The 21,221-nt window shown below is 40.4% G+C and overlaps 1 protein-coding gene across 3 annotated transcripts in view; it reads left to right on the top strand.

Moving 5' to 3' along the window:
* wnk4a (WNK lysine deficient protein kinase 4a) overlaps window positions 1-21,205 on the top strand; it is a 48,041-nt gene extending 26,836 nt beyond the window's left edge. The window contains exons 6-21 of one of the 3 annotated variants that reach the window (XM_044103035.1): window positions 987-1,075; window positions 1,759-1,978; window positions 3,684-4,044; window positions 5,687-5,856; window positions 6,507-6,580; window positions 8,503-8,638; window positions 9,535-9,651; window positions 11,475-11,648; window positions 12,630-12,684; window positions 12,942-13,073; window positions 15,011-15,792; window positions 16,131-16,218; window positions 17,837-18,437; window positions 18,955-19,160; window positions 19,245-19,339; window positions 19,417-21,205. In XM_044103035.1, the coding sequence (XP_043958970.1) occupies window positions 987-1,075; window positions 1,759-1,978; window positions 3,684-4,044; window positions 5,687-5,856; window positions 6,507-6,580; window positions 8,503-8,638; window positions 9,535-9,651; window positions 11,475-11,648; window positions 12,630-12,684; window positions 12,942-13,073; window positions 15,011-15,792; window positions 16,131-16,218; window positions 17,837-18,437; window positions 18,955-19,160; window positions 19,245-19,339; window positions 19,417-19,419 (3,303 nt within the window). In that variant the 3' untranslated portion in view covers window positions 19,420-21,205. The remainder of the gene's footprint in view (window positions 1-986; window positions 1,076-1,758; window positions 1,979-3,683; window positions 4,045-5,686; window positions 5,857-6,506; window positions 6,581-8,502; window positions 8,639-9,534; window positions 9,652-11,474; window positions 11,649-12,629; window positions 12,685-12,941; window positions 13,074-15,010; window positions 15,793-16,130; window positions 16,219-17,836; window positions 18,438-18,954; window positions 19,161-19,244; window positions 19,340-19,416) is intronic. The other 2 variants (XM_044103037.1, XM_044103036.1) reach the window with 2 other exon arrangements.
* The last annotated feature ends 16 nt before the right edge of the window (window positions 21,206-21,221 follow it).

The following is a 21,221-nucleotide window of genomic DNA, read 5'->3' on the forward strand; positions in this document are numbered from 1 at the left end:
AGTTGGGATGACACCAGCATATTTCTCATGATCTTATCCAAACCTTTCTCACCACAGGAAAGGAGCAGAGTCACAAATTTGATTTAGATCAAGGAAGGACAGATTTATCCTGAGGGGTCTCATTATGAGGCCAGCTTTAGAAAGAATCCAAAGCTCTCTGAAGCAAGGGACGTTTTACAAGTTAAATACCAGTAAGTAGTTTTTAGGTGTCTCCTGTTTGCGTCTTTATTCTTTAAAAACTTTAACTCAATTACGTTGAAAGGTCTCTTTTATTTAAACTATTCCTATCAGTCCTCTATAGATAACACCCACCCCAAAAAACAAAGTGTACTTACGGGGCACTTTTAGGAAAAGTAAACATCTTCATGTCATCTGTGCTTTGTCAAAGATCTGCTCTGTCTCTTTGAAACAGGAAGCCGGGAACATCTCTGATAAATTAAATGTGGTCATAGAACCCATCAGTCGCTGCATAACATGGCAGTGTTTAGATGTGATAACGGGACGTAGGACTCTGCCTTTAACTGGTAAATAATTATGTTTGAGTGTTGGACCTAACATCTTCCGGATGCTTGCATATCTATGTGCCATACGTCTTTCCCTTGTTTTTGCAGGGATTGTGACTCCTCTGTAATCTATCTGTGCTCTCTTAATAGTGTTCAGACAACCAGCTTGGCTTTCCCACTTGTTTTCTTTTGTGCTTCAGGTAAAAAGATATAGCAAAGTCTGCATACTGGGGATTTCTTTGTTTTTGTCCCATATTTTTATGATCTGCTGGTGTGATCGCTCACCCACATATCCTTCCAGCTAGTGACGGATGTCACAAAGCAGATGACTGCAGCAACATGCATTGAATTGGGGAAATGGATTTTACTGCAAGTGACAGCCTAAATAGTTTTGTTCTTCCTAAAGACATATAGGCAACGAGTGGATGAAGTGATTTGTAAAAACAGACTATGTGAAACTCTTGTTATGTTTTGTGTTTTCAGGGCATCAAGCCTGACAGTTTCTACAAAGTCAAAGTCCCAGAACTCAAAGAGATCATTGAGGGCTGCATCCGCATGATCAAAGATGAAAGGTGAGAACAAAAACATACATTGGCTTTTCATGTTCACACCAGTGAGGCTTTTCCACGATTTGTCTGAGCACAATAGCCCTGTGTATGCTTTTTAGATATTTATGTAACACACTGTCACACAAAGGCATTTACCTATGAAGGACAAGGAAAAAGACTTGTTGCTTAAATTTTTTAAACAAATAATCATGTGGCATGCTTTTATTTTTAGCCTTCCTGAGTCAGTAATCTACTTCAGGTCTAAATTTTGACTGGGTCATTCTGACCTGTTAATATGCTTTGATCTAAACCACTACATTGTAGCTCTGGCTGCATAGTTTTCAGACCCACCCCAGCATCAAGTCTTTTGCAGCTTTAAACAACTGGTTTGTTTTAATGACTGCCCTGAGGTTAGCTCTGTCTGTCTTCCTTTTTACTATAGCAGTTGATGTGCCAACTTCCCTATTACTCAATACAAATCATGAAGCTAATATTTACTAATGAAATATTTATATATATAGATATATTTATTTATGTGGCAAAACATAAAAGAATAAGATTTTATGACTAGTTTGTCAAGGCAATGTATTTTTAGTAATGATCCAGAATCACGTGTGATCTACAAACATTTAACTTTAAACTTAAAATATCTTCAGGATCAAGTTACACATCATGAGTTGAAATAAACACGGTTGCTTGTGTTTCAGGTATACCATTCCGGACCTTCTGGACCACCCCTTCTTCCAGGAGAACAACGGCGTTCACGTGGAGCTGGCGGAGGAGGACGACATGGTGAAGCCTGGCCTGAAGCTGTGGCTGCGCATCGACGATACTAAGAAGCTTCACGGGAAGTACAAGGACAACAATGCCATCGAGTTCCTCTTCGAGCTCTACAAGGATGTGCCCGAGGAGGTGGCCCAGGAAATGGTAGGCCGGCTCACGGAGATTGGACGTCATTTTTTTTACAGCTCTGCTGACCCAGTTGGAAGCAGCCTTTAGCGAGGAATTTTTTCGTAATTGGTTCCACATTAGAGCGGAACCGATCATGTAGAAGCAGTATCAGTTAACCCAGAGGCGTTCGCTGAGTTCTGGTCCTGATTGATGGAGTTGGTGGCTTTTAATGGCCTTTCAAAAAGGAAGCAATAGAAAGGAGTTCACTAGGTCCCTGATGTATATAACGCTAGAAGCCTTGCTGGTTAAAGAGAGCATCTGTTGGTAATTTTTAGGCACATTGGTGGTACTGTACATGAATTTTAAACCACTCTTGAATCCTTGTAAACTTTCAAATGAACCTTATCCAATAGTTATTCAGACTTTCTGCAAAGTTGTCTTGCAAAGCTTACTTTTCAACTTTGGCTTCTTTTCTTATCTGTTCAGTTTTTGTTCCAGAATAGCAGTTTGTGCAAAAAGGAAAGTGGGTTAGTGGAGGTGAAGCCTGGATGTTTTATAATTGGAGTCCACCTGTAGTTTTAGCAATGGCAGCGTAGGAAGTGAATGCAACTGTTCAGTTAGTGTTTGCCACACTTCCAAATATTGGATTAACATTAACAGCCGCCTGGCTTGGCCCGGCCCTTTTCTCTTTACTGTGGAGGATGGTTGTTTACACTGCAGGCAATTTCCGGTAAGCTTCTTATAGTCAAACTGGCACATTACATTCGTCATGGGGAAATGTTAGCGAATGGGTAAAATTTAAAACTGCAACAGAGCCCATGCGTCCAGGAAGCATTCGTTTCTCAACAGTTGAGAGACCAAACCTTCTGTACGACGCGGAGTGTAGAACAAGGGGCTGGTTTTTACTTGGCTAGTTGTCAAAGATCTACTGACTGCAGACGTTACCCTACCAGATTAAATAACCAACTAATGTCAAAACAATAATGTCCCTTCTTTCCTCCCTTCCTTCTTCCTTTCCTTTCTCCGTAGTAGTTTATTCCTGACATTTTGAACTTAGTCCTTAAAAACAAATATCTGGAAAGTTTCATTGTGGAAAGTATGAATTTTGATCTTAAAATTAGTGGGAGCCCTTGAAATGCGTAAATGTAAAAGAAATCATTTTTTTAGAGAGTCAAGGTCACACCACAACATTTAATCATCACTGGCTGGAAATGTGAGCAAGCAACTCAGGAAGCAGCTGAGGTCATCCCTTTAATAATACAGCGACTCTTGTGCTCGTTGCGAAACAGGCCCCGATGTTCTCAAAGCAACCCTACCCCTCCGCTCCCCTCTTAGAGGTCACTTTTAATGAAAAAAGCATGCCCACAATTCCTTAATTGTTTACGCCTTTGTTAAAGATTTCATCGAGATCAAATTTGGTATCAGGAGGGGACATCTCGTCCGAATGCTATGCTGTAATCGGACTATGTGTTGAGAGGAAGAGCGAGCTACTCTGCTGGACTGAAGAGAACTCAAGAACCTGGAACGACCTAAAGAAGCAGACCGTGCATGTTGTCGCAAAACAAATGTTGTTAGCACAAACGTTGTTAGCACAAATGTCAGTGCGTGCCTGATCAGGTCAGCAGACCTGCATAAATGTCGTACATATTGCATCAACACATGCGCATGTACACCATTTTAATGCACCGTAACCAATGTGTTATGTGTTTTTTTTTTCCCATTTATCTATTTATTTTTGCAGGTCGTGCTAGGCTTTGTGTTCGAGGCAGACTTTAAAATTGTAGCCAAGGCCATACGGGACCGAGTGACGGCCATCAAGAGGCAGAGGGAGAAACTGAGGCGGCAGGCAGAGGAGCGTAAAAAAATGGAGGCACAGGAAGTAAAAGAGGAAGAACCAGAGCCTCAGCCACCTTCACCCAAGGTGACTGATGGTGTTGCAGCAGAGTCCCCCACCCCAGCCCTGTCACCTTTGGCCGCTGTTCCATCCCCCATCACCACCTCTGCTGACTCTGGTGTCAGCACCAGCTACCCTGCAGAGCCAGAAGAACCCGAGGCAGATCAGCACTTCCGTGTCCGCAACAACAGCCTGTCTTCTGCTAACTGTGAGCAGCCTGATGTCACAACCCAATGTCACAAAACATGGTTTTGTTTTTTGTTTTTTCTGAAAATCGGGACATGAGCTTGATTATTTAATGCTTACAAATCCCTAAAGTCTAAAAAAAGTCCATTAACTTAAAATGAGAGATTTTTTAAAAGCAATTTTATAATAAAACATACAATGACAAAAAAATAAGTATTTAAGGGTTTATCAGAAGATTGTTATGCAGTTTTATTATTATTACTATTGTTAATAAAGCAACATCTGGAGTGCAAGAAAAAGTATTCACACCACCTGAACCTTTTCATAATTTGTGATACAACTACAAGAATCAGTGTATTTAATTTGACTTTTTATGACAAACACAAAGTAGTTCACAATTGTTAAATGGAAGGAAAATGGTTTTAATTTGTATTATGATTAAAGAAAAAAAAATACAACATGTTTTTATTTAACACTTTGATGCTAAATAAAACCCACTGCTACAATTTCCTGAGGAAGTTTCCTAATTATTAGAACCCACTTTAAACGAAGCATAAAAATAAATGCAGCTGTTCTGTGAAACCCTCAGACGTTTGTTCCAGAACAAGCAACACAATGGAGACTAAGAAACGCTGGAGACAGGTCAGAGAGAGAGTTGTGGGGAGATTTCAAGCCGAGTTAGAATATAAACAACATCCTAATCTTTGAACGTTAGTCCATCACTGGAAAATGCAAAGAGAGTGACGCACCTGGTGTGGTAGAACACCCTTCAGTTAGACAAGCAGTCCTAAACATACCCAGGGAGAACCACGATGCAATGATTTAGATCACAGCGTATTCATATTTAAGAGTGGCCCGGCCAAAATTCAGAACTAAGCCAGATGGAAAATCTGTGGAAAGCGTTGAAACGTGACTTTCACAGATGTTCTCCATCCAATGTGTCTATGTTTGAGCTGCTTTGCAGAGAAGAATCATGAAAAATCTCACTCTCTATATGTGCATCTCTGTGGAGAGACATAAATAATACCGACAAGTATGAAGCAGAATCTTGTTTTATTTATTAGAAGAAAATTGGATACTGTGCGTCATATTTGTTTCACTTCACAATTATGCAATACTTTGTAACGAGTTTATTAAAGCTCGGTTAGTAGCATATACTACCGAAGCATGATAATTTTAAGATCAACTTTATATACTGTAATAAATAAAGCTGCTGAGCTAAGTCTTTCAAACATCAACATGAACTATAGAAATGTTTCCATTATATTAAATGTACTACTGCATAGAACAGGGATCATTCAGATCTCAAAGTGTACTAGACCAAAAGACAAAAATGTGACACTGTAGATAACTGAATTATTCAACCCCTGTAGGTCTTATCTCATGGTGTGCGCGAGGGCTTTGCTGTAGTCACAAAAAATTCAGTGTCAACAACCTCTAATACATTCACAAACAAAGTGAATCTGATCCGATCTAAACAGACCAACACTTTCCATGAGTTTGTGTGCATGGTATATCTTTTTTGAGGGTCATCAGTTGCATGTTTGCATGTACAAATTAGGGTGAAATTAGTACAAGTCATTTCTTTTCAGGTCACAGCTGGTTACAGTCTAATATATTTTTTGTTGTTTTTTTTTGTTGTTTTTTTTGCTTTGTTGAAACAGCTGACTGTGAAACGGACGGCGACCTGAGTTCCTCTGGCCTTCAGGATCCGCTGGAGGCCGGCGGCTTCAACGGGCCTGCGACCTCTCCGACCCCCTCGGCCCCTCTGACCACGCACGCCAACACCCCCGCTGTAAACGGCCTCGCCATTCCAGCACTTCGCTTCCCCTCGGTGAGCTGCCTCAGTAAAGAGCTTGTTGTCGAAGTGGAAGGCTCAGGGGGGTGGCAGAACACATGGCTTTACAAAACCTCATTTCTTTGGGGATGATTGTCTGCACCTGTTGCAACCAAAGCTGGCACACACTTGCATTAACAATATGATGTCGGGAAAAAAGTCACTGCTCTTCAGTTATTTTGAAAGGAAAATAGTGCAAAACTTTCATATTGGACTTTGAGCATCTTTGAACATCAGGTTTCAGGGTTATGACACATTCTTAACTGGATTTTAGGTTTGGGCTTTGGCTGTTGTGTCCTTTAAATGACATGTGGTGAGTTTCTCATAGTTTTCCTTTATTAGTGGCATTCTTCTTGAAATTGTACCTTAAAAGTTTGTTTTGTGGGAACAAAATTAACAGTTTTTGCGTCAACTGTTTCTCCTGAGCTGTGTTTATATTTGCAGTTCCTCCAGTGCCACCATGTTGTGCTTGGTTTTCTTTCAGCACTGATTATGGTTAATCGATTTACTATTTAGCTGCATATCAATACCAATGCTTAAATAGCTAATTGGGTTGATATAAACAAAAATCTGGAGCAAAGAATTTCCCAAGCTGCCATCTTTATATAAAACTAAACCAGTTTTTTCTTTTTTTTTTTTTTTTACAGAGTATTGCAGTCTGCAGCAACGTAGAACATGGCAGCTCAGGTCCTCCAAGTGGGTTCAACTCTCCTGTGGACAGGTAAAGTTTCTCATCTGTCTTCTTTCTACTGTCTGATCCTCATCATATTGCACAATAGAGCCCTGCTCTATCTTTAATGTTTACATTAGAGACCTGAAAAATTAGCTTGGTATTTTAGGAAATGTAACTCCCCCTCCTTGCTCCACGTCCGTGGGGCTGGAGCAACAGGCCTGGGGCAATCGCGGGCTGCTCTGTGTTTTTGTTGAAGCGAGGCACGGTGGACCCTTGCAGCTTTCTGTTCGACTGTGTCTCAGATGTTGTGCAGGGCTGGCTTTCCAAGTTGGTGGGAGAGGCTTTGCTCTCAGCGTGACGACTGGGAGAGGACAAGAAAATCATGTTCTTATATGTATGTCTTGGAAGTCATCTGGGTTAAACGTCCTCTGTTTGGTAGTTATTGTTGTTGCGCTGCAGTTTAAAAGCTAAACAATGTCACCACAGACTTTGTGAATGTCCGATGAACTGATCAGATTTTAGAGGGAATTCAGCGACATAGACACATATTAAGAGAGAGCTGGACTCCTGTGACCAGATCTAAATGAGCAGTAGCCACTAGCCACACAATTGTAACAACAGTTTGTTTCTTTCAAACATAGTGATATACTCCTGGGGACAAAAACTGTTTATACTTTTTTGTCAGACCATAGCCACTTCAAACAATTTAAGCTTTATCCCTAAACAATGGCTTTGGCCCAAGGAGAAGTCAGTGTTAATTGTATTAATATTTAATCAAAGTTTAGCTATTCATTTATTCCAGTGCAAGCGCCATAAAACCCTGAGGTTCTATGGAGAACCTGTGGATTAGCATAAAGAGTGGACCTATGACAGGGTAGCGAGATTGTGCAAAAAAGGAATAGGAAGAGATTATTTCGAGGTGTGGTATCATTTGAAAACATGACACGGCAGTGGTCTATCATTCAGCTTGGGAATTTGCTTTGCTCTTGAGCAATCCACATATCTTTGCCTTAAAAAAACAAACAAGGCCTCATTTTTATTTCTGTCAAAGGGAAGACTATGTGAAGAGAATAAAACAAAAACACCTGCAGAGGATCTTGGTAACTATTATGTAATAAAAACTAGAAAGTCTTCTTGGCCTTTTGAAAGAAATGGGTGCGGCTGAAGTCTTTTAGAAGTGTAATTAGAGTAATAATAACCAGAGACAATCTGACTCCGTCGTCAAATAAATCACCTTACAGTGTAATTTTTAACATCACCACCATGTTCTAGTGAGAATAGTAAAGACGGTTCCGGCTCTTCCTCTGACAAAGGGCCTGATTACCTCTGATTACAGAACAGGACAAGTGTGTGCAGCATCGCCACATAAATTCACTCTTACTTTGTTTAGCTTATTCTCTAGAGGTGACAACAGGCTTCGCTTTAAGCTGAAGTCCACCATGAGGTAGAGAATATTTAAACAGAGGCGGGTGAAGGCTGCCAAGCAGTAGGCTGTTAAATGGTTGCAGCTTGCGTCAGGGAGGTGGAAGGAGGGGAGTTTGTAACCGCAGTGATCTTAAAAGACCCAGGAGATGCAATTAGCTGAAACTATTTACTGAATGCTCTCCAGCCATCTGAAACCCCAAACCTACTCATAGCATGAATACGTGGATGTGGGCTGCTTCCGTCAGACATTCGACAGCTTCCCGTAGACTTTGAAGAAACAGTTCAAACTGCATTGATTTGACTATAAAAACATCCAGGGAATAAACAAATGCAACGCATTATGCTTTATGTGATACTTAGGAGTGCTGTTTATAATTAGGGATGCTGAATTTTACACTTCATTTGTCGATGACAGCTGTCAATGACGATTTGTAAAGTTCATTTGTGCTGGCTGCCATTAGATTTGTGGTGACATTTAGGCTTCTGTGGATGTTTGCTTTTCAAACGGCAATTTGTTTTTGTTATCTTTTTTTTATTTTTTGCAGCTACGCTTCCGATGTAACATCGGGCTTGAGCGACGGTTACGAAGGCCTATCTGAGAAGAGCGAGAAAACAGCTGCAAGGCGAACGGCTACGAAGCTGTTCAGGCGGAGGGCGCGCTCGCGGCTCCGCATCACAGGGGTACAGTAAATTAAATAGATTGTCTTCACCTTCAAACAGGCACTTTTATTTTCCCTCACAAGATTAACTAATAAATCAACTTTGACTGAATTATTTCATTAGGCGTTTCTCTTTTTGAACTTGCGGTCCGGCTCCACGCTGTTTATTTGACTTTGGATCAGCGTCTTTGCTCTTTGTTTTCCCCGCTTCTGACAACCACACATTATTATTCTCTTCAGAACACTGTGTGATCATTTTAACGACCATGTTTTGGCTGAGTCTAGAGTCACATGCAACAACACGCACGTACAGTTGGTCAAAGAGTATACAATATACCATGGGGTTGCTATGTAGTCTGAGTTTGGCCTTTTATATACGGTATATATATTTTTTGGATCTGGATGCAAAGAAACAACACAAGTACATTGTTTATTTTTATTTTTTACTTCCTGACAGTAAAAACCTACAGATAAATTGACTCCAATTATTAAGGTAAAGTAAGATTTTAAAAAGTTACTTTGCTAAAATTTCTCTTTCTACAGTTTAAAGTCCTTTTTTAATAAGATGCCAGACAAATAGGTGGATTTACCTGAGTTTTTTGTTGCTGTCTCCCCCACCTGTTCCTGTGCCCTGCCGGTCAGCTGGCTAAAGGAGGGCACCTATGCTTTTACTCTCACGTAGTAGAAAGACATTCCATCTGGAAAAAGTTCAAGTGGCAAAAAACACAAACAGATACAGTTTGGAAACTAAAGGAAATTAGAAAAATAAAAATTGAGTCGGGAAAATGAAATAATTATGAAATGGAAAATGTTGACTGACACCAGACTCGTCTTTCTACAGTTGAAAAAAAATATTTTCTTCTGTATTTATCTCTCAGCATTTAACAACATTACTGTTGATTCCCTCTGTCTCTGCAGCTTTCTGATAAAGTGGACCGGGTTGTCGAGTGTCAGCTTCAGACACACAATGACAAGATGGTGACCTTCAAGTTCGATTTGGATGGAGATAACCCAGAAGACATGGCTGCTGTCATGGTGAGTCACAAACCAAAGCAATGATAAGCCTAACCCTAAAGCTGTAAATCACTATTTTATACAGCATCTTTGGTCAACTCATCAGGGATAATCAATAGTGACAGAAAGTTTTTCTGCTTTGACCCGAAACTCCAGAAGAGATGAGTATTGAAAAGTCTCAACACTGAGAATTTTGTATAATCAAAGGTAATTGATTTTACAATTAGCCTTGTAAAATCAAGCCTAATTTATTAAACTTTTGTTGCCTAGAGAAAGATAACAAAGCCAGTGTGCGTTTATTATTTTTGATTGTGGACAGAATTTAGACTGACGGCAGCTTCTGTGCGCCTCAGGGTGCATGACATGAGCATTTTTTAGATAGATTAAATTAATATCACATTTGGAGACATGTCTGCCAGCTTAGCTGTTTTTTATGTCACAGGAGACAGGCAGTATACAGATGTTAAAGGATTAAAAGCTGTCTTAAGCCTTTATTGGAAGAAATGTAGAAATGAATTCTTCAGGACAGCTTTACAGCCACTTTACCCCGTCTGCAAATACACCTGATTCACCCTGTCAAAGTTAACAACTGATTGGCTGACATTGTGTCAGGTTGTCAGGGCATCATGTAATGTCAGTAAGCAGTTGAGCATGGTGCGATGGACTGGTGTTTCACAGCAGCACACTTCATTCACTCAGTTCGCCGCCTCTCTGACTCTAAAATACAGTGGCCTTTTGTTTACTGTGTCTGGACACAGCAGGGAAACCTGGCATCACAATCAGCCCTGTGGTTTTTAGTACTGAGCTTTAAATGAGCTGAAATGTGCCATGCTGTCAAAAAAATATTATGAAATCACACACTAAAACAGCAGGTTAAAGCAAAGCATGAAATGGTACAGCTTAGATTTTACATTAGATGTCTAAGTTATGATAATATGTTTTGTTAGATCCCTGTTTTCAAATGGAAAGGTCCTTTAGTTCATTCATTATTACATTTTCTTTATTAAAGTGGGAGGTCATTTGAGCTCATCATCTCTTTTCTGAGACATTTCTGGCCATAAAAGATCCATGTTTACAATCTAAAGAAATATATATATGAACATTAATATACATAGATAAAATAAAGTTAGTCAGAGTCAATATCGCCAGGTACAAAGTCCAGCTTAAGAGCAACAGTTCAGCTCATTAATTACAAGAGACTTTTTATTCTTTCATAATATCTAAAGATTATTTTATGACATAGTGAAACATGGTGCCTTTATAATGATTTTCTTTTGGCTTAGAAATAAAACTGAGTAAAACTACACAGTTGGGGCTTTTCTATCAAATAATTTCCAGTTTTAGGCTGGCTCTGTAATAGAACCGGTTTGTTTCTCCACCACCCAAAAGCCAAGTCGGAAAAGTTGGTGTAAAAAATTTATTGATGTAAAACTGAGACCCCATAATAATCCCGTTCATATGAGTTTGCAGGAGCCTTGCCTCTGGCAATAAAACGAGTTCCCCTCTAATGGCTTTGTTTCTGGTTTAGTTCGTTGCCCCCCCCATATGTTTCGCATCTTTGGACAAGAAAGTAAAGCCCCAAAATATTTCCAGAGGCACCTATCTGTAATTTTGTGACCGAGAAATACAATTCAAACACTTTGCAAATCCATCTTATTAGAAAGGTGCTATACAAATGGAGATCATTTATGATATACAGTATCTGTTGCAAGTTATTTAAGTACCAATGCATATGCAATCCTTTGTAGGTCATTACCGTATAACTGCAAAACTGTATATTTAAACCTAGAAGGTGTGAGAATTGGCTAGTAATGAAGTAATAATTTAGAATAATTATCTTCTAGATTCGAAGTGAATTCATCCTGCCGTCTGAGAAGGAGGGCTTTATCCACCGAATGGGGGACATCATCAAACGGGCCGAGGCTCTGATGTCCAAAGACCCGTCGGTTCACAACAGCGGACATCGCCTCGCCCAGCTGGCATCCAGTGGCGTCGCTAACTCATTGTCTTCTTCACAGGTTAGCAGCTTCTATGCAGAAACTGGTAAACATACAAACCCGGTCCCTTGTAAATTACATCGCAGTGTGTCTGTGTTGGGCAGGGCTGTAAATATAATGAGTAAAAAGTTAAAGGCACATCTTCTACTGGATTTAAACAGTTTTTAAGGTGGAAGATTAAGTGAAGCTGTTGATGGTGCAGCTTTTATTTGGAACATTATGTTACTAAAAGCACTGGTGATGTAAAACCATGTGATTTCTGGTTGACAAAAAGAAAAGAAAAAACACTTCCCTCCTAAGCTTTTTTTGCTCCCACAAGCACCAACTCTTTCCAACTCTTAAGAAGCTTTCCAATGTACCTGCCAACACTAAGTGGGTAAAATAATTTATGTTCCGACGTATTAATCCCTGATGAATGAAGCTTCTGTGAAACTGTAAAAAGAAATACTTCTTTGGGGCAGTGCCATCCCAAAGCAGTGACCTAATGCCTTATCAGATGTGGTTCGTCCATTTAAGGGAAAGAAGTGCTCATTCTGCTGGGTTCTGTTCCACTTTGTGGAGCACAAAGAACAAAATATTCTGGTAACTTCAAGCAAAAGGACAAAGAGGAGTAAACATCTTTCCTTTCCTGTTAGATAAGAGACACAAAAGATATATAATCCTTTAATGCCATATTTTACTCCAACATAAGTCTGAAAAGTCTTATAGATGTGTGATGCATTAGAGGAAAAATTAAGTATAGATTATTATTATTAGTAAGCTCCAGAAAAAAAACTGAAAGCCAGTCTGCATGAAGATATGAAGATAATTTTTTGAAATTGATTTCTAACCACTTTTTGTCAATATTCTATTTTTTTGAATGCACCCAGGAATGATGGTCGACTTTCTGCTTCTACACATTACTGTGTGTCCCAAGCTTACCTAACAAGGAAGTGTTAATATATTGCAATAAAATGCTTCCTGACTGATTTTTATCGTTTGTGATTTTTTTTTTTTTTACAGCCTAATCTGCACAGTCACTTTATGCCTCGAACACACTCATCTTCTTCTCTCCCCGGTAAGTCTCCTGTGTTTTAATGACTAAATCCACCACTAATGAAGAAATTAACCACTTATCTTTTGCTCTTAAAATTCTGATTTAAAACCACAGAGACTCATTAAATGTGCTGTCGTTCTCTCAGCCTGTCCTATTAACCTCCTGCATCATTTTTTATTATTATTTTTTTTTTTACCATGCATGATCATCTTGTGTGTGTGTGTCCACAGTTTTGTGTGACTCAAAGTCTTCTCATGCATGTGTGTGTCTTGTTGTAGACTACAGTATGGCTAACCCCAGTCTAGGAGTGCGTGGCTCCCCCCCTTGTCCTCATGGCGATGTCCTGAGTTCAGATATTACTTCACCTGGGCGACCTCTTGTACGCTCACAGTCTGTCTACAACGCCCCAGGTAAACAGCCCTGCGCCCCTCCCTCCGCTTCCCACCTAAAGAGACCCATCATTGTTTACTGTTGCTGAAAAATTGTAATGGTCTTCTGGCAGCAAATAAGTCGAAGCTCAGTTCATCCAAATCATAAGCATCCCCCTACAACCTCTCACCTCCCACCCCTTTCTTAGTATTGTTCAGAAATCCACATGGCGCCATCCGCCATCACTGCACCTCAAAGAGTCGGTCTGTGTCTGCCTTGCAGCAGGGCCTCTTGGGTAATTACCTCACCTGAAGGGAGCCTTCTGGCTTTCAGGGAGCTGTGAATGCTGTCGCTGTAAAGCATGAGGTCTCTGCTGTGTTGTGATAGTCAGCCACATCTGTTTGCCAGCACAAACTCCGGCCGAATTTCCAAGAATTTTCTCTCCGGGCCTCCAAGTTCTTCGTAAAACTCACAGCATCAGCGACATTTGAAGTTACTCTAATAACACACATGCTGCATTTGGCTCTCTAGTATCAGAACATCCTCATTTCTTCCTGTCCTGTGTCCTTTTTCTGCTGGATGTCCACTTGCATGGCAGCTTTCGCAATGCTTTATGGTCACTCGCCACCATTTACAGTGTTGCCTAACTCATGTTTCCGTCAGCGTGGAAAAAGTAGAGGCTGGTTTGCATCATCACCGAGTGGAGCTGTGGTTTATAACTGTGCTCCCATTGTTGAGACATCCTAAACCATTCCTCAGGGAATGATTTAGAGATCCTGACTTCTTTAATCAAACACAATAAGTTGTGTATCCCCACACACACACACGCCCATGCACGTTTTCCATTTAAACTGCTGAAACGTGAAAGCTTCACTTGCTCTGGTGATGCTAAATCCCCGCATAGCCATGCAAGCCTTGTGTGCAAATGTTCTGGCTTACAAATGCAATTACAGTCAGATGGAGCTTTAAACAAAATGTCTTTGTTCAGCATGGAAACCCTCACTTTAATACACGAAAGACTTATGTGCTATAAGATGACAGAACCCTGTTCTTTATTAATCAAGTGTTCCACCACAACTCTCCAAGTCACTTTGATGCACAACATATTAATCCTACGTCTTTTTTTTTTCAACAAATTCGTACTAACAGTGCAAACAACACTATATTTGACAATGACTGAAAAGCCTAGGGAGCCTATACACATAAGGAGGAACTGAATAGATGAGAATAATTAATGGAATGTGTAGCTGTTATTAAAGAGCACAGAGTGACGCTGAATGACACTAGTGGAGAATATTCTTCAAGGAACACGTTATAGAAATAGCTTCTCTAATTTTTGACAATAAAGGATCATCTAATTCTCTTAAGAAAATGCAGCAGAAACTTCATTAGCTGAAATACTTTTCAAGCTCCATAAAATAAAGGGTTTTTCCTACACAGTGAATTAATACAATCACTCTAAATATAAACTATAGCAAACAACTGCAACTTTAAAACAACCGAGGTACAAATACCCGGAGACAGTGATAAAGCATGGTAATCTAGTGTGAAAAAATAGCATCGTATGCCTTCAATAAGCTGGTTAAACCCAGGGCCTTTGTTTAACCAGCTTATTGGTTAAACAGACGTTCTATTACGTCCTAAGTTCTGTTATTTCTATAGTTTGTTTTTTTTTATGTTAAATTCTCCAAAATTGATTGGGATTTATTCAGTGGTAAAATTTATTTTTGTAAAATAAAAATTTACATTCACTCAGCATTATATAATTATTATATGGTCTGCAACAGCATTGTAATTGAACTGTGACCATTTCACTTACTAATTGCAATTTCCGGCTTCCCTTGCTCTAATGCAGGATTAACTGGGTTAACCCTGTTCCTTCTGCATACTACTTGGAAAGCTGTAAATATGAAAGACTAGTCTTAAACCTAAGATAAGTTTACATGACAATATTTAGAACTGTTGTTTCCTCCTTTAGGATCTCCTCTTCATTATCATCAGCACCAACGACCTTCATCTCTCCTGTCCCACCAGCAGCACTACCATTTACCCTACATGGGCCAAACTAATTTTCCATTCCCATATCCAGGATCTCCAAAGCTAGCAGGGCTGCATCCTCCCCTTACTCGGGTAGCCAGTAACCCTACCTTTCCCTCTGTTCCCTCACCAACACCCAGCTCACCCAGTCCAGTGAATGAGACCCCAAGTCCCACAGGGGAAAGTGTCACCATGTCCGCACCTGCACCACAGCCTCCCAACATGTGGCCCGCCCACTCTCAGCCGTTATTCTCTTTAGCTAACGTCATCTCCATGGCCATGAGTATGGCTCAGTCATTCATCCCCCCTGCAAACCTTCCCTCGTATCCAGGCTTCCACCCCCACCTGCAAAGTCCCATCGCTCCTCCGTCAGGTTACCCATCCGTCTACCCGCACCATTACCAGAACTTCCCAGCTCAGAACATCTATCACAGTCCAGAGCATGCACCTCAGATGGATGGACTCGGCTTTTACCAAAACAATCATCCACAGTGGCAGCATCCTGTGCCTCCACCTTCTATGTCGTCCACTCCTCCGCTGTCCACCCTGGAGCCCCAGCAACAGGTCCGACTAAACAGTCCACCCATCCCACAAAAGGAGGATAGCTATATGGCACCATACTTAGCCCAGATTTCACCCCAGCTTCAAACTGGAACAGAAGTATCCATGTCAAAGTCGTCATCAGAGGCTTCCCTATCTCCACCAGTGAGCCCAGAGAACACTGTGAGTTTCAATTAATTTCTTTTATTTTAGAAACATATATGATTAGGGAGACTCTTTTCAATATTTTAAAGTTTGGGTGGGGGGGGGGGGCTCTGGGAGCTAACACAGGATTTCCTATCAATCTAGCTCTCACCAAAATAATGAACATTTTTCTGATTATACTAGAACTCAATTGACACCAGGTGCCAGTTCAGGAGAGGTACTTTATATTTTCCAAAATTTTAATTTAAACATGTTCATCAAAGAAATTAAATATTTTACTTTGATTGGGGGGGGCTTTTTTCACTTTGGGTTGTTGTTGCAATTTGTTTCAGTCGGCTGTCTTTATGCTTCATCAGGTTTCCTCCTTCAGCAATCAGTTGCACCCAGTTGGATCTGCAGCCAGGACCAGCAGCCCAAACATGAAAACGTCTTCCACTGAATGTGGTAAGAGTTTCTGTGTACGTTCTCGTGTTGCTAAAACAGCTCTCTGCATCATTAACACCTGAAATGGGTTTTTATTTTTCACTAAAGGCTCGGAGACCTGGAACATGAAGTCCTGTACTATCGTTATGTTTACACCCCAAATAAACCAAACAAATAAATGCCAAAATCCAACTTGAGACATTTACTAGCTTTCTTGCATTTTTATTTAACACATCATGGACTTGTTTGGAAAAAAAAAAAAAGACACTCTCCTGTTCTTTTCAGTCCCTTTTGTGAATCTCTGTGGACGTTATTAGGGGCTGTTGCGTAACTGGGAGTCTGGATGTAATGTTCCATTCGATGTGAACTCAGACGTAGGTGTAATGGCTGCCCGACCCACTGGCGGTGACCAATCAGTCAACAGCCTAGCTCGTTACAGGCCTCTCCTCCCACGTCTACACCTGTCAGTATTTATACCCTCCCCAGAATCCCACAGTCAACAGAGCCCCTCTGTTTTACAGGGTACAAACACAGGCACTTTGTGTGTCTACTGTAAGAAGGACGGACCCACAGTGGGCAAACTGCAGCACTGCAGAACTTCAAAGTCTCTAATGGTGTGCAGATGTGAGCATAAATTGTTTTAATGTGGGTGACAACTTACTGCAAAAGAGAGAGAAAGAAATAAAGATTAGGTTGATTTTTAGCTTTTTATATACATCACCCAGTCAGGTTTTTATGTTGGCCGTTTAATAGCTGTTAAAGCACTTAAGTTCATAAATGAGTTGATATTTATCCAACAAATTCTCATCTCTACATTATAGTGTGATCAGTAAGGCTTTTTGTGTCTCTTCCTACAAATCTTTCAGAATCTTTTTGTTTACGTTGCTAACATTTTTGTAAAAATTCATTGTTTAGTGCAAATTCAATTCACATAACTCCTATTCAGTCTAATGCAATCTAATGATAGTCAGATTCAATGACATACATTCAAATTCAATTTATTTATTCATTACAACAGCACTGTCAGATTGAGTTGTTGAATTGAAGCACGGCATCGAGGATGCTTTCTTTAGCAAATGAAAACTGATGGTTTCATCAACAACATAAACGGCTAAACGCTGAATCGCAAAGTCAGAAGTACTTTCTGTAAGGTAAAAAAAAACAACCTCTACGTTAGATAATGGAACAAGTGGCTGTACCTGGGGAGAGGAAAAACTGCTCTAATTTGGAATCATCTCGGAGTCAATATTTAGTTGGATCAACTTCACGGCTGCCAGCTTTTGCACTTCAGTTTTTCTACGCATTCTCCTTTACAAAATAGCTTAGTAAAAAAAATAATGTGTAGATTTGAGGAGTCTGTTACAGATTTTATAATAGAGCTGATCTACCTCGGTTCAGCTGCCATGAGGTCATTGAGATACGCCTTTTACAAATCCTTGAATTCATAACCGACGTCAGCATTGTCTTGTTTCGTGATTATATGTAAATTATAAATATTATTATGTTAATATTTTCCAATGATATTTTTAGTATTTAAATACTGAGAGATGTTACTCAACTAACTTTACAGAAGTTAAATTCTGTGTAGAGCACATTATCATTTTGAAACATACCTCTTTTTTATCTTTTACCGTCACAGAAGTGAAGTCAGCACCTGTAACGGTTGGAAGATTCCAGGTGACACCCAGTGTTGACATTGTGGACCCGCCTGTCCCAGCGGCCGCTGCACCACAGCCAGCTAACAACAACAGGACCCCGTCAGAGAGCAGCACAGAGGAGGTGGGGGGTTCTGAAACCAGCCTCAACACCTCCCTCACCATGTCCTCTCCTCAGCCTCATCCCCACAGAGGCCCCACGGGGGTCCCCCAGAAGGTGGACAGGCCGGCGGGGTGGGCTGTGAGCCAGCAGCAACATCAGCGTCATAACGGAGACGATGAAGAAGAAGATGAGGAGGAAGAGAGTCCGATTTTAGGGGAGCGATCGAGGGTGAGGAAGAGGGGTCGGAGGAGGACTTGCAGTCTCAGTCTGTTGGGGACCTCTGCGGACAGCGGCCTCTCTGTGACGGCCACTGAGATGGAGGGGAGGCTGTGGGATGGAGCAGTGGGGAGCCCCCAGTACAGCAACGCTCTTCACAACCTGTGGTTGACGACTTACAATCGCAGCGCCCCCTATCTGAGCAGTGACGACTCGGACAGCGAGGACGAGGAGATGATGGAGGAACTTCAGGAACTCAGAGAAAAGCAAGTGATGTTTTGTCTCTGGACAGACACTGAAAATACAATGCCGACTATTGTAACTACATAGTAGAAAAGCAATCTCAAGGAAAGAGAAAACGTGAGCTTTTATGTTCAGAAATAAAATGTTTCAGGGTTTTTTCTGTCTCTTCAAGGGACTTTTTTTTTAGAGACATTTAAATGTCTCTAAAAAAAAGACATTTATTTTTGCCCTTTTTAGATGTACTTTCTGAGGATAAGCTTCTCTCTTTGCTCAACTTTGGCTGCATTCAGTGCAGGCATGGGTTATATGGCATAAAGAAAATTGTTCATTCAGCTTAAGGCAAAGCAATTTATTCACATTGTACCTTTAAATAACAACTCCACATAAATTGCCCTGCAATTGCCTAGAATTAAGTTTAGTAGAATTTAAATCCATTATTTTAACTTCTAAGAAATGAAGTCAATTCAAGAAATTGCACATTTTCAGACCCTTCTTTATGCATGCCCTCTCTTCATTTTTTTCTTTTTTTGTCTTTTACAGGCACCTATCAGAGGTTCAGGCTTTGGAGGCCGAACAGAAGAGAGAGATCGAGGAACTGTATGCGAGGATGGGGAAGGTTCCTCCGCCGGGCATCGTCTCTCCTGCAGCCATGCTGTGCAGCCGGCAGCGCCGCCTTTCCAAAGGGAATGGCTTTCCCTCGTCGCGCAGGAACAGTCTGCAGCGTGTGGACATACTGCCTCTCCAAGGTAAGAAAGGACTTTTGTTTTCCTTATGCTGTATATGACAACTTACTCTCCATGTGGATTTATTGAGAACCACTTTTTAACCAGGCATCATCAGGAGAAACTCTCTCGGAGGCAGCAGCAGCGGCTCGCAGGATAAACCCAGTAAAGGCGTCACTTTTGCTACCAACATCAATAGAATGGTGAGTAAGGTGAGCATCAACTAAACTTCTCCTGCCTCCTCGCTGCCCTCGTCATTGGTTTCTTTTCCGATTTCCAGTAAGAACCTGGGCCAGGAACTCTAAATATCCGGACTACCTCATCTGAAGTGTGACCGCAAGACCGCAAGAGGTCAAAATCCTTCAATCCTTTCACTGGTGCACCATCCAACAATCTGTGCTTCTCCGTCAAGTGATCATGTGGCTCCGCCAGCTGCTCATTTACCTCACTTGCACAGAAGCCGTTACTGACAATCCGGTTCTCAGAGTGTTGACCAGTCTGGTTCACTCCTACGTAACAATCTTAAATCTGCCATAGTTCTCTGCTGATTATTCTCCCCGATAACAATGCAATGACGCAGTCAAGCGATGGTACCATGTGCTGCAGAGGCGTGGCATCTACCATGAAGCTGACGCAGAATGAAATTGATGTTTTCCTGCTTGTCTGACTTGATGGTGTTCAGATTAGCAGTAACAGGAGCCACTGTGAGGCTGACACACTTGCTGTACTTTTATGATGAACTCACATCCTCTGCTGAAAGAACAGTGAATATATTCTCATTCAGAAGAGCGGCAGTTACTTCCTTCCTTGATCTAATGCGGAGAATCTACCTGCATCACATTCTGATTTATTCAAATAGGTACTGTTAAGGCAACTAAATTAATGTCTGCATTCTGGTGGGATGAGATGGGATGAAAATGTGACATTTAATGTTTCTGTTGTGCAAGATTTTTCTCATTAAGGTACTATCAAGTGAGAAAGTTGCTGCAGGAAGTACATTATATTAGGGATTCTCTAGCTGGGTTAAATTGTTTCAAAACTACTGGCTTTCCTGTTGACTGTACATTTGTAGATAGCTGAGTACATTTAATATAGATCATGTTTACAGGTTCAAAAGTAAACAAAAAATATTTCTGGTACCATAAATCCTTTTGGAGCAAAAAGAAACATGCAGGTGCATCAGTGTAAATTAAAAATAGAGTTGTACTCAATTTATTTTAGTAATTCAGTTCAAAAAGGCTCAACTCTTTTAAGATACTCATTACACACGGAGTGAATGTAGCTAATGAAACCCCAAAATTCAGGTTTTAAAGATACATTTAAAAATTTGAAAATTGAAATCTTCGTTTGCTAAGGTTTATATGTGCAAAGGCTGGTTTTGCATAAATTATTGAATCGGCATTGCTTCACATTTGTTTCTTCCACAAATGTTTTGTTTTGCATAAATATGTTTGGATACGGCAGTATGACCAGAAGCTTTTTCAATTACTGTCCATTTCTGGCATACCTACATTGTAATGGGAATCTCCGACTGTCTGCAGGACAATGGTCAAATTGTCGTCTTATGCTTCATTATGCAATTCATAGCAAAATCTTCCAAAAAAAAAGAAAAAAAAACAAGAGAGAGAGAGAGAGCCAAATGTCACGCTGTGCATAATGAATCTGATTTTGTCTTTTTAACTGAAATGCTAAATAACTTTTAGATTGTATTCTAATTTGAGATGCATTTTTGTGTATTATTTTAAAGATCAAGCACCTTGTGCACTTTAGCAGATTCAATTGTAATTCTCAGTCAGTCCAACAACTTGTTTGTGGTTTAAAAACTCAGTTGTCCATCTGTCCTGCTTCGATTCGGTCTGTGTTCCAGAGTCCAAGCTGTGAATCTGTAGCTGTTGCCTTATACGTAGGATTTTCTGGCGGACAAACTCCTGAAATGCATTAAAGATGTTGAATGTAAATACATAATAATATTGCTCACTGAAGCTGCTGTCCTGCCAAGCTCAATCTGTGCCTTTCTCTTGCAATGTCTTACTTTATATTTTTATCCTAGATCAAATTGCATATATATATATATATATATAAATA

The sequence above is a fragment of the Gambusia affinis genome, linkage group LG20, assembly GCF_019740435.1.
Source record: "Gambusia affinis linkage group LG20, SWU_Gaff_1.0, whole genome shotgun sequence".
Classification (NCBI taxonomy): domain Eukaryota; kingdom Metazoa; phylum Chordata; class Actinopteri; order Cyprinodontiformes; family Poeciliidae; genus Gambusia; species Gambusia affinis.